The sequence below is a fragment of the Rhipicephalus sanguineus genome, chromosome 9, assembly GCF_013339695.2.
Source record: "Rhipicephalus sanguineus isolate Rsan-2018 chromosome 9, BIME_Rsan_1.4, whole genome shotgun sequence".
NCBI lineage: Eukaryota > Metazoa > Arthropoda > Arachnida > Ixodida > Ixodidae > Rhipicephalus > Rhipicephalus sanguineus.
The window spans coordinates 41,832,095-41,845,067 of record NC_051184.2 but is presented as its reverse complement, the minus strand read 5'-3'; the positions used below and the strand labels follow the sequence as shown (position 1 = coordinate 41,845,067).

General features: G+C 46.4%; 1 protein-coding gene across 1 annotated transcript in view; it reads right to left on the bottom strand.

Annotated features, from left to right (window-relative positions):
* Positions 1-39: 39 nt before the first annotated feature.
* Positions 40-12,973, bottom strand: part of LOC119405471 (sodium-dependent multivitamin transporter-like) — a 33,110-nt gene continuing 20,176 nt past the window's right edge. Inside the window, exons 3-7 of the mRNA XM_049419417.1 lie at positions 5,892-5,943; positions 4,270-4,337; positions 3,613-3,770; positions 838-978; positions 40-64 (exon numbers count right to left, since the gene is read on the bottom strand). Of these exons, the coding sequence (XP_049275374.1) occupies positions 40-64; positions 838-978; positions 3,613-3,770; positions 4,270-4,337; positions 5,892-5,943 (444 nt within the window). The remainder of the gene's footprint in view (positions 65-837; positions 979-3,612; positions 3,771-4,269; positions 4,338-5,891; positions 5,944-12,973) is intronic.

Here is a 12,973-nt window from a genome sequence, read left to right as displayed (position 1 = left end):
CGAAGCTCTCCTTGAGAACCTCTACGTGCTTTGCATTGCTTACCGTGGCTGCTGTTGCTGGCTTCTGCAACAGAAGCCAGCGACAACCAGCACTCTCTAACCCAGGGGTATCAAACACGCGGCTGACGGGCCGCATGAGGCTCGCGGACATGTCGCTAGCGGCCCGGCCCGCGCATGACTGTCTTCGTTTCACATTTTGTTAAAATGTTCATGAGCTACACAGAGTGTACTGGTGTCCAGCATTTCTTCGTGAGGCGCCCCATGCGGTCATTACGTGTCATAGGATAAGCGTGGAACCCAAACTGTATACAGTATATCAGAATAGGCGTCCAGATTTCAGTCATTCTGAGGATCAAAATTGACATGTTTCTCGCAACCTGACGTCAAATCTCCTTTAGAAACGACCGATATATGAGATATGGGAAATGGCGTCTTTCCAAATGGCAACTTTAGGTGAAGTTTTGCTCAAAACCAGCAGAAATGCTGCCTGATTTTCGCAAGAACAAAACTAAAACTGGCTAACTCTCATTTTTTTTCGTTGTAAGCGTCTTGAAATATGTAACGTTTGATGCCGTTACGAGGTAGTCTACTTTAATATTGCGTGAATGAATAAATAAATCTATTGCTGGGACAAGAGTTTGGGGCCTTCTGATCGAGCAAAGGGTGGCAACTTAGGCAAACCTGACGATACAGACGTCCGAGTAAATTTCACAAATCTTCAGTGCGGATGTGGTCATCCAGAAAAAAGAAACATAGCTGAGTTACGCTGATCGAAACTGCGTGGCGACGCTGCGTCAAAGAATTTGGTGTGGCTACAGTGAAAGCGAATAAACTTACATTCTTGCCTGCTTCAGCGACCTCGCGGCCAGAAATCGCTGAGCGATCACCTGGTCCAAGCCCACTCGCATGAGTTGAACGGGAAATGCCCCTAGAAAGGCAGCCCACACGGTTTCATCAGTGGTGAAGTCGAATTCCGTTCTGCATTGAAGAGACAAGCGTACAAATAAACAAAAACGCCAGACCTGCGCTGAAACCGCAGCACAGTCACAGCGAAAGCTGGAAGAGCGGCGTTTCTAAAGCACCGTTGTAAGCTCTCTTGGGGCTACTAATACAAGTACACTAGAAAGGTACCCACTGCGCCATAAATCACAATTTTTGTGAAGTTCGGAAGCACCTACTAAGCCATTATCCGTCATTCTGCGGAGAAGCGAGGCACCAGCTACACGTCTGTAAGCATTATGTGCACTTTGTTGACGCGACGACTGATGACGATGAAGAATGATGGTTCAACCCTTTGTAATAGGTTGGAAGCTTTAAACGGCCCACCAGTTATGTAATTTGCATTAGGTGATGCCCGATCGCTATGTCTCTCTCCCGCCATGCTGTATAACATACGTTGACGTGGGAGAGAGGTGTGGGGGGGGGGGGGGCGAAGAACTTTACTGAGACCCCGAGGAAATGGATCATGCGCTTACGGGCTTCCTTGGCAACTAATACAAGTGCACTTGCGAGGAACTCACTATGCTATAAATCATTGTAATTTTTGAGAAGTAGGAAAGCAGGCATTATGCCATTTTTCGTCATTCTACGGAGAGCCGTGGTACCTGCTAAACGCATGTAAGGCATTATGCGCACTTTGTTGATGCTGTGCATGATGACGATGAAGAATTATGGCGGAGCCCTTTGTAATGGGTTGGAAGCATTCAACAACCTTCTCGTTGCGCAATTCGCATCGTGTGACGCCTGATTACAGAATTCGTGTTGTGCGACGCTTGGTGTTCATTTTACTCTTCTACCACGCTATATCGCATATGTTAATGTGGTTCCTTCCCGACATGAAGCCTGTATATGACCTTTTTGCAAAGCAGTTTCAAGCACCGGCATGGCTCAGAGGTTGAATACTGGGCTCCCACGATGAGGGCCCAGGTTCGAACCTCATTACATCCTGGAATTTTTTTTCTTATTTCGTTTTTCTTTCTTATTTCGAGCGATAGTGGTTACGGACACCGGCGGCAGCGGCGGCGGCGGTGGCGGACAACTACGGCGCCAAAAACGGCCGGTGAAATGACCTCATAACAGCTTTCGCTGTAAAAACACGCATAAGGGGGACTTCTCGCCGTCACGCTATTGATGCAACGCGTGTGACCTGGCTAGATGGTATTCCACAGCTACCTGAACAGCGCAGGAGAGGCACAAAAACAAGGAACCCACTGGGACTGGCGATGAGTCCTCATATGTTCCTTGCCTTTGTGCCTCTTTCGAGCTGTTGACGTAGCTAAGCTATTAATCACAAGACGCCTTTCACGTCTCAGAAACCTCACCGCGTTCGGCGGTTTAACCGGAAGCAAAATGACAGCAGTAAACTTTTTTTAATGTGCAGTGCGGCCAGCTGTTTAAGAGGAACATATGGGGGTAAAGCACGCGACCGCATCGCATCTAGCTTGCGGCACATAACTTGTGGTGGGTGTTCGCCTGGACCTAGCTACACACATCGGAGCAAACGTGCATCGGCACAGCTTAAGCCGGTCCTTGTTACCATGCCAACAAAGTTCGAGCAGCACGTTAAAGCGTTTCTTCGAATTGTGCACCGCTCTGCAAAGTTCCAGTGGCGCATGTGCCGCTAGAGTGAGTGAAAACTTTAATGGCCGGCGGCGTTGGGCGGGGTGGGGTCACAAGCATCCCGGCATGTGACAGCCTCGGGTCAATGGACACGGGCGGCTGCCTCGGCCAGAAGATTTGATGATTTCCGCCTCCCTGTGCACTCCACTTCTCGGTATATTAGTGTATTTTCACAATAAACCAGAGCAGCTGGCAGTCAGCGCCAGTACTATTAGTGTATTTTCACAATAAACCAAATAACTGGAAGTGAGCGCCAGTCCTATGTACTTGTTTGTCCGTGCTTGGCTCGCAGTAAGAAATTGTTAAGTTTACCACTTCTATCGCATTCGTGAGTGTGCTATGGCAACAAAGAGTGCAGACAGAAAAAAAAATGGGAAAGGGTTTTCCTCCACCAAGCAACGTGGTATTATGCAAAATCCCGAACTGGACTTTCTTGTCAACAGTCAAACTAGGCCATGTGAATGTCGAAGTTCGGGAGGTGCATGACGTATTATGCTAGACATGCCCAATGTGCCACACCATGAATTGCCACTCATATCCCGCAGGGCCATCGCCAAACTGGCCATTGGTGGATGCATTCCGTTGCCTATCAATTCCATCCACTGACTAAATCCAGCTGAAGCCTCGTGTTCTCTCCTGACATCCGCGAAATTTTGATAGGTATGGTAGAAGTCATTGGCGTAGCCAGGTAGCCAGGGGATGGTAGGGGGGAGGAGGGTTGAGATTGAGTTTATTTAGCCACGTAGCGGGTACATAAGAGTACAGTAAATCCGTGGTTTGGTTTGTAGAGAAAAAAAACTGCATTTCACAGCACTTCAACCCGATCCCCCGAAAGTTTTCAATTTTGCGCGCGTATATATGCACGCACACATACAAATAGCACGAGCATACATAAAAAGTGGTTAACCCCTCCCTCCTTACCCTTAAAAAAATTTCTGGCTACGCCCCTGGTAGAAGTTAAACAAGACCTGTCACGGGATAAGCACACTTAACCGAACAATAATCTCCGAGAAGTTCAAGTCGCTGAGGGGCCTCGGCGGAGTGGCACTGTGCACTGAGTCGTAGACGATCTTTCCGATGATTGTAAGTGGCGCGGCTGTCATGATAACCGCTTGCACGCAATCGGCCCAAACGACACTTCGCAGGCCACCCTGAAAGTAAAAAAAAAAGTTACTTGCGTGAAATGAGGGCGCACGACGAGTTCAGGCAGAGTTCTGAACAACTTTTCAAAAGTCGTATAAGCGCTTTGCGCGCCGGTTAATATAATTAAATGTGTGTCCTTCGTGCCAGTTAAAAATTTTAAAACTATATTTGGAAGTGCAGGTGTCGAAAATAAGTCGAATGATGTCACCGTGAGATACTTGAAGCATAACGCCGTTTTCTAGCATGATCTCGTTTGCTAGCGTGACCTTGTTTTTCTGGGCACTCCTTTTTTTCGGAATTTAGAAATTTCGATTAGACGCATTACTCTGTGTGACACGCCAACTGTACCGTATGAACTCACTCACTATGCGGGCAAGATAAATGCTTTTGAAATGAGCTCCGCATTTGTTTCTCTAACTGCCCTAATTACAATAGTGTGGAACTTTCTCGTAGGAAATCTGCCGCTACAGCAACCACCTCTATAATAAGTGATGTGACAACGCTCACCAGTGCTGTGTAGGTGGTGCCAGCGACGCCGATCAGAATAGTTGACACCGACAGCGATATCCCGAATGCTGCGGAAAAATGAGGTGGAAAGATGATGAGACCTGTGGCATACTTTAATGGGACGAGCAAACGCGAACCGCATTAACCTACGAAACGGCTCGTAACGGCTCGTGTTTGTCATATACCCGCGGGTTTATATGACAAGTTTGTGGCTTTATAACACTGCACTGATAATACCGACACGATACGAATGTTTACATGATACACTCAAAGAAGTCCTGAACTACTTTTGCAAGTAATCCTCGATAGACCTCAGTATCGGAGTTGATTGCCTCACGAAGCGATTGCCGCAAAAAATTTCTCGAATCCATCGAGAACGAGCGGAGTTACAGGAATATGTCGCACACTTCAAGCGCTCTCTCCCTTCTCTCGTACCGACGAGCGCGCTGTAAGTTACACGGGGAGGGATGGAACGGGGAAAGGAAGCTACGTCACGGTTGCGCCATGACCTTGAGTCTGCGTCATGAAACGTGATCGCTCTCTCCCTTTATGATTCTGGAGCACGATAGTGTTGCTGCTGTGTAATTTTAGCGCACTATAGAGCGCGGCGTCCGGCACGTGGCGGCACCCCGTGCCAAGAAGCGCATCTTATCTAAACGTCGCTCTCGGTTTACGTCAGCTATCGGCCAATAGCCGCAATCTGCTGCATGACGACATACAGCTGGCGCCCCTCCCATAGAAGAGAATGAGGAGGAGCCCTTGTATGAGGAGAGCGCACTTTAGGAAAATGCAACTTCGCGCTTCTTTTGTAAGAGCTCTTTGCCACGCACGACTGCAAGATTTCGCTGAGCTGTTCCCAGCAGAGTCTGCTTTGCTACAGGTAGGGTGGCTAGAATCCTACTACAGGTGTTTGGTTCAGGACCACTTTAATGCCCAAATGCAAAACAAGGGCGATGAAATGACACGCTACCTTATATGCTTTTTCCTTTGCATTTTTGTTCATGCGATGACGTCACCCGAAAGCTTGAATATTTAAGGCGGTAATATTACACTCATAATACAACGATATCACCCGCCACCGTGGTCTAGTGGTTAAGGTGCTCGACTGCTGACCCGCAGGTCGCGGCATGGAATCTCGGCCGCGGCGGCTGCATTTTCGATGGAGGCGAAAATGCTAGAGGCCCGTGCACTTAGATTTAGGTGCACGTTAAAGAAACCCAGGTGGTCGAAATATCCGGAGCCCTCAATTACGGCGTATCTCATAATCATGTCGTGGTTTTGGGACGTGAAACCGCAACAGTGATTAATTATTACAACGATATCACCTTTTGAACACTGAGCTGAGGGATGCCACGCATTACAAAAATATTGTATTTTACGGGCTTTTTTCTGTACAACATTTGCTTGTGCTATAGTAACGCGTGCATTAATGCTCTTTTTTACATTGGGTATCTTCAGCACAATACTGTTGTCTGAGCGGATAATTTTGTTTGCAGCAATTTATGATATTCCTAAGCTATGAATGAGCGCTGTCTCTTCGCTTTGACTCCACGTGTGCGCATGCGTGATTCCATGTTATTGTTTCATGACTAAACGGTTTGTTACAGCCATTTCTTGCTTACTTGTGGCCAAGGCGATCGCTGCACTGTAGATGCCGGCCGCGCCTGAAGTTTGCTGTGAATAGTCAGAATGAGCCAATTAATCATTCAAATGATCAATGAGCAGAAAAACACACGTTTTAAGGACATACAGATGCAAAGTGTAAAGCAATTCAAGGCTGAAAACACGCTCCGCAATGAGGCACTTATGATCGTAAGTGGCAGATCACTTATTGCCATTCATTGAGGTGTACTGCCCAGAGGGGGACATTATGCACAGAATGGAAATGCCGAAGTACTCGTTAATAACAATATCGCTAATTGACTTCCTAGTTAATCATTACAGGATAATTACGTGTTGCACGTATCGACACGCACGCGCCATGAACGAGCAAACAACACACTTTGTTTGCAAGAAACAACCGAGCAATAGAAACAAAGCTAGGAGAAGTGATCAATATAAATTCACGTTACGGATAAGACAATTCAATATAAAAGCTACCGTGGGTGAAACACCCGGCTGCCCTTTTCAAGTGGTCTTTTCATGAAGCGCGCATAGGGATCATTATTTGTGCTCAACAAATCATTTTAATTAAATTATGCTGCGTATAAGAAAATTGCGTAATGTTGCCTCGGCATCGTCGACTTGCAAATCCAGTGACGAGTAGTCTTAGTTGTCCTTGCGGACACAACCATTCAAGGCGACTGACTGGTATATTCAGAAGTGCTATAGGCGCCTCCTGTTTCGAGAACTCGCATCTAAGACCAAATGGTATAGAGCAGGGGTCGGTAGCCTTCTGAGGTGAGGGGCCGAGTTGCAAGATGCCTACACGGCGGGGGCCGGACGGTAAATTGAGAAGGGGGGGAGGGAGTCGAGATACAGTCGAGGCAGTAAGTGACAAAAGGAGAAGGGATGATTGGGGGGGGGGGGGTGTTCTGACGTCGTGCCGGGGGCCGCATAGTAGTGCCCCGCTGGCCGTAGGTTGCAGACCCCTGGTATAGAGCATCCAAGACGACCCGCCGTGGTGGTCTAGTGCTTATGGTGCTCGACTACTGAGCCGACTGTCGAGGGATCGAATCCTGTCCGCAACGGCCGCATTTTCGATGGAGGTGAAAATGTTTGAGGCCCGTGTACCTAAACTTGCGTGCGTGTTAAAGAACCACAGGCGGTCGAAATTGAGGGACGCCCTCCACTACGGCGTCCCTCACAATCATATCGTGGTTTTGGGACGTTAAACTCCAGCAATTATTAATAATTACTGGCATCGAAGACGGGACCTAATGGGCGGAATGAGAATACACACGCAGCGCTTAGTACCGCCTTGGATGCGCTGTACCGTTTGCTGTTATAATGAATCACTACAAAACCAAACGTACAACATTAGATGCATCTAAGCTTTCACCAAGCTCTGAGGATTTGCATGTGCAGTATACTTACGCTCAGCACGAAGTATATCAGGGACGCTGCGATCCCCACGCCGTTTCCGTATCGCATGCGAAGATACTGCGATAAAAAATGCCGAGAGAAAGAAAAATGTAATTAAAAGGAAAGTAGGCGTCGATTTAGCGCTAAATACGAAATAAATGCGTTAGCATTACGTGAGTGGATAGGGCACCGCCGGTGCGTGTTTACACCTTACAGGGCCCTTTATGCATTTGCCTAAGACGACTCGAAGGCGAAAGCCATCTTCTTTTTTCTTCAGTCGATGTATTGATCGTCCTCCGCCCCACTACGAAAGCTTTCTGATCCTAACACGGTTTTTCACCGCCTCCGGGATCGGAGGCGTTGCAAGCTTTCTACGCCTCACCAGGTTCTTCACTACCTCCGTGATCGGTGGACTGATCACGGAGGCAGTGCAAAGGGATGATGCCGTGTGATGATGTCATCATGTGACGGCACATTATACGACGTGACGATGACGTCTGTCATTATGGCGTTCTGTGACGCATAATGGCGTCATATAATGACGTCATCACGTGATGATGATTTTTTTGCATCACTCGTGTTGACGCCGCCGACGCGGGACGCCGACGGTCACTTTTTGCGTTTGATGAGGCATCTAAGGCTTTCACCTCAGTAATCTTGTTTCATGTTCAGAATTGTATAATGCTGCGGTCGTATCTTTTAATTAATTAATTAATTAATTAATTAATTAATTAATTAATTAATTAATTAATTAATTAATTAATAATGAATTATGAGGCTTTCATTTATTTATTTATTTATTTATTTATTTATTTAGGAATACCTCACAGGCCCCCAAGGAGGCATAGGGTGAGTGGGGTATATAGTACAATCAAATACATAATATACTGGATGCATACGGGTATTCATAAACTGTCTCAGAGCAGAGTGAATTTCCAAATTACTGAACTACACAGATGTTACAAAAACATCACAGCGGAAAAGGATGTGTCTTTATTTATCTTTTGCTTGTTTTCCAATGTGTGTGAAGCCATACGGAACATCTGACTTCGTACGGGTACATGAGAGGTTATTTTACTAACCCGAACTCATGCTCCAATATTTGTGACTCGTGCGCTGTTGGATTCCACTGTTTTCACAGATTGCATTCTACTGGCGCCATACTTGGTGCGCTTTTTATGTTTTTTTAGTAGTGTATATTTCGTTTGCTAAACGAGAAGAGTATCATGTGCCGTCATAAAGGCACCCACCTCTCCTACTCATCATAAACATCGTCTCTCATATTCATAAAAAAAAAAAAAACATCGGAGGACGCTTGAGCTTCGCCTTGAGAGTACAACGTGATAGCGCAGTCGGGCCCCCTACGCATCGCCTTCTCAATCGGTAGCCTCGCTTCGCTTCTCGGCGGACACCTCAACCGTGACGAAAGGAAAAGAACGTCTGTACGCGCAACATTTGGCCGTTTAAAACTGTCCCAGAATGCGTACTGCAAGTACAGTTGCGAAGTGTCGAGTGGTTTCGCGCCGCGCGCTGCGGAGCGGGGACTATATAGGTTTGACTCCCGGCAACGGAACTCTTTCTTCTAGATTTTTTTCTTTGCCATCTGTTAGTGTACGTCTTACAACGTCATATCCGTGACGGAAATACGTCAGTGAAGCCGTGGTAGACCCCGGCATAAAACACTTTCGTGTTAAAACAGAAAGATCAAGAGAGAAATAAAGAGAAAGAACGAGACATGAAAAGAAGAGATAAAGGAAGGGTCGTTCTATGAGAGGGGCGAAGGCTCGGTTTTGGAGTTTGGACGTCCGTGTCGCGACTAACCTAGCTAAAGCCTAACAACCTAGAAGCAACCGTATTACCATAGAGAAAGAAAGAAGTTAAGAGAGGACACTCCGCGAAATCTGGCCTCAGGAAGTACGTCAGGACTACGTAACGAACTAGTGCTCTCACCAAACGCCAGAGGACGCAAGCGCGAAAAAAGAAAAAGTTGTCATCAATCCAACAGAATTGTTTTTACAAAATAATAATTATGCGCCCAAAGTCGACAGGTTCTTTATACATAAAAACAATTTACTCAGCACACCTTACTTGGTTATTTTTATTCAGCCGTACTGTCATAAACACCATCTCAAAGCGACAAACCCATGCATGACAGCGGGAAGGTTTCGTCCACGTCGGCTGCGTCGGTGTTTTCGTGTGTGAGACAACAGGTGAGGCACGTCTGCAAGCACAGCTTGTAGAATGACGTTGTTGTTGGGCTAGTTGGGTCACTTATTCAGAAAGAGGCGACAACTGTACAAATAAGACACCATGTAACATAGAAACCCGCACACACACACACGCGTTGCTATTCGTGTGTGTGCGTGTTTCTGTTTCTTGCGTGGTGTCTTATTCGCGCAGTTTCAACCTTTTTCTGAAGGTTGTAAGGACGGCGAGGTTCGCTAAAAATCAGTTTGCGACTCTATGCGGTAGCTAGACGTGAACGTTGTGCAACGTATGCGTCAAGCCGAGGCGACGCGTGCCGCGTCTGCCACCGATGCGAGCGTCTGTGCGCTGAGCTCGGTGCTAAATATTGAGGAGCGTTCGCTGGTCCTCGCATGCTTCACGGTGCGTTTCCCGAAGCCTCGGACCACGAATAAATCCTGGTCGTGTTGTTTCTGTACGCTCTTTTATTTTCAGTGCATTATTTCGGTGAAACGCAGTCGCGACTCGCGACTTCATTGTTATGTGTATTTAACTTCTTCCTTCTTCAACGTTGTGCGCTGTGTTTTAGGGGCGAAGCTCCTTAAGGCGGCACCCGTTCGTCCCTTGTAGTCGTCGTGGTCGTAGTAGTGAGTAACAAGTCTTACGCTTTGACCTCCAAGGTGGTGCCGGTGGGAGATTTCTCCTGTGCGTTGTTGAACAATAAAAAATTCGCAGCGTGCGCGTTAACTAAAAGCCGAATTCTTCTGTCTCTCATTCCCCATTAGCAGCCATTGGCATGTTCCAGTAGGAAACGTTAGTAGAAGTAGAAGTGTAAGTGTTAGCTAAAAGCCGACTTCTTCTGTCTCTCATTGCCATTAGCAGCCATTGTTTACCTCCAAGGTAGTGCCTGGTGAGATTTCTCCTGTGCGTGATTAAACAATAAAAATTTTGTTCAAAACGCCGTTGATTGATGAAATAAACCAACGAAAGACGCCAGATGTTTTGTAAAAGCAGAACGAAAGAACGCCAGATGTTTTTCTTAAAGTGTAGTAGTAGTAGTTGTATTTAGCCACCTCGCCCGATCGTCAACGGGCGAGGTGGACCGGCAACGGCGCGAGGACCCTGCCGTACGAGAGTTAAATCACACTAAAAGACATACTTTGCGGGCGATACACTCTAGTGAGCTTTCAACTTTTCGTCTTAATGTACATGATAAAGAAATTATTTCTACGAAAAACGCAAGGGACACCTTGAGCAATATGTTTGGTTTTGGGACGCTAAATGGAACCATGAGGCGATGCGAAGCCGGAGCACTTGCACGATCGCGTTCCGTTGGCTTTCGTTGGGCATGCTACCGACCTCGCGTCGTGGAACGCGCGTCCTGTCTTCCCTCTAGCCTTGCCTTTAATTCGCACAGGGCGAGCGGGGAATGCGGTCGCTCTTGGCGCTCTTTCGCTCGGGAGCGGACTTCTTCCTTGCATTTCACCGATCACAAGTGATAATGAAGGGACCACGTAAACCAACAGTACAATAAAAGTTTGATGTTTAATATATACACGATGTTTCACACTCTTTATATCATGTACTGGGCGCATTTCACGGAAGAGTTTCACGGTTTACAGATGATTCCCTCCGTAGCTTCGCCCCACTCATCATCATTCACCCCGTGGATATGCTGTGATTTTTGCCAGAGATCCTTACGGCCCAGTGTGTCATACTTCACCAGCTTCTGCCAACTCTAGCGATGTGTGCGTTGTCTGTGTTCTCTCTGTATTTGTTACAATTTATTTGTAAGCCGAGAGGCATTTGTTGTCTACCTTGCATGTCTGTGCGGTGCTGTTCTCATTGTGTGCTTTTATATGCTCAGCCTCTACCTTGCCTTGTAATAAAAACATTGTGGATACTCTGTGTCTTTGACTGATATGTAGACTGAGCGCTTGTTCTAATAGAAAACACGAGCGCGATAAATGAAGCCGTAGTGAATTATGATTTCCTGCATCTCTTTTATTATAACTTAATAAAAAAAATTACGTCACGACATCAATTCGCACGAATCATTGAACTATACAAAATAGAGAATCGTAAATTGAAAACGACAAATAATAGCTTTGCCATTTGGGCGAAGAAATAAGTAACTTTCGACATAGCGAAACGTGGTTACGCACAGTAATTCAAAAATCGCGCCAGTGAAACCGAAACAGGAAGCGCAGGCCACTTGCTCTCACCAACCACCAGGTGCGCTAGGGTCGATTGGTCCGCTGGGGTCTATGGGAGTGTCCACTCTTAACTTTTTTTTTTCTTTCTCTATGGTATTACACTTCAGAATCGTCCAGTTTCGCTGTTTCAAGCCTTGCGCTGTTTGCCGCTGTTTCAGGCAGGGTTGCCGTTGGTGGCTACTTTGCGCCAAATGGGCTACTTTACGACCCAGTCTGGCGACAAAAATTTCAGGTTGGCGCCATGGCTACTTTCTGGCTACTTTGAACCTCTATTTTAGCGCATTCAGTAGCCATTTTTCTCATTATCTGCAGATAAAATACCGAGCAAGCCTGACGACTACCCTTTGTTTCCAAGCTTTTCTGACGCGTCCGCCAGTGTAAGCGCGTGTCCTAGCCCCGCCATGAGTCTGGTGCTCATCGAGGCACCTGAACGCAACGCGCGGTGCGCCTGCAGAGACGGAATGATGAAGTTCTTGTTCGCCAGTCAGTGTCTCACACCCACTATGGGGGATAGGCCATGAATTCGGTGGTTTTATGAATTTAAATAAAAATTAAGAAATTGGAAATATAACTTACAAATTAAGGATGAAATTTAGGTACGCCTTTTGGCTAAGATCAAACTGACGAAGTTGCGCACATGTTGGCAAACGCGTGACTAGCACGCCCGCCATCGATGCTGACGCTACGAGCCAGTTTTGTAGTGCTGATGCACGGCGCGTGTTTTCGGGTGAACTTGACAGACACAGAGATCCGCTACAAAATGAAGCTCGACCGGCCATCTTCAAGGGGATATCGCTACTTGAAGCTGGTCGTGCTTGAAGTCTGCGATTTCAAGCACAACCTTCTTCTACCATTAGTATTCCTACTGACTAGTTGGCTGGAATGTTTCAATCTTACTGTCTCTCTGGCATTTACTATATCTATTCTATATAGAATGTATACAGGTGCACGGAACTTATAATATGTTCATTTATTTGCAACTTACAGCTTCAAGACAAAGCATGAAGGAGAAAATAACTGTGCTCGTATGCTATTTTATTGCTGACACAAAATGGTATTATATATTGTTCAATGATAAAACCTCTTTTCATAATACTGCTTTTCTGCCATTTGCCTACAAGTTTGGCGATAAGGTTAAAAGACGTGGCTACTTTGGCTACTTTTAGCTTGAATTCTGGCTCCTTTTCAAATCTACCCAACGGCAACCCTGGTTTCAGGCCAAATATTTTTTTTTAAAGACGATAGTCTTTCTTGGGGAACTTAAACGCAGAAATTTTGGT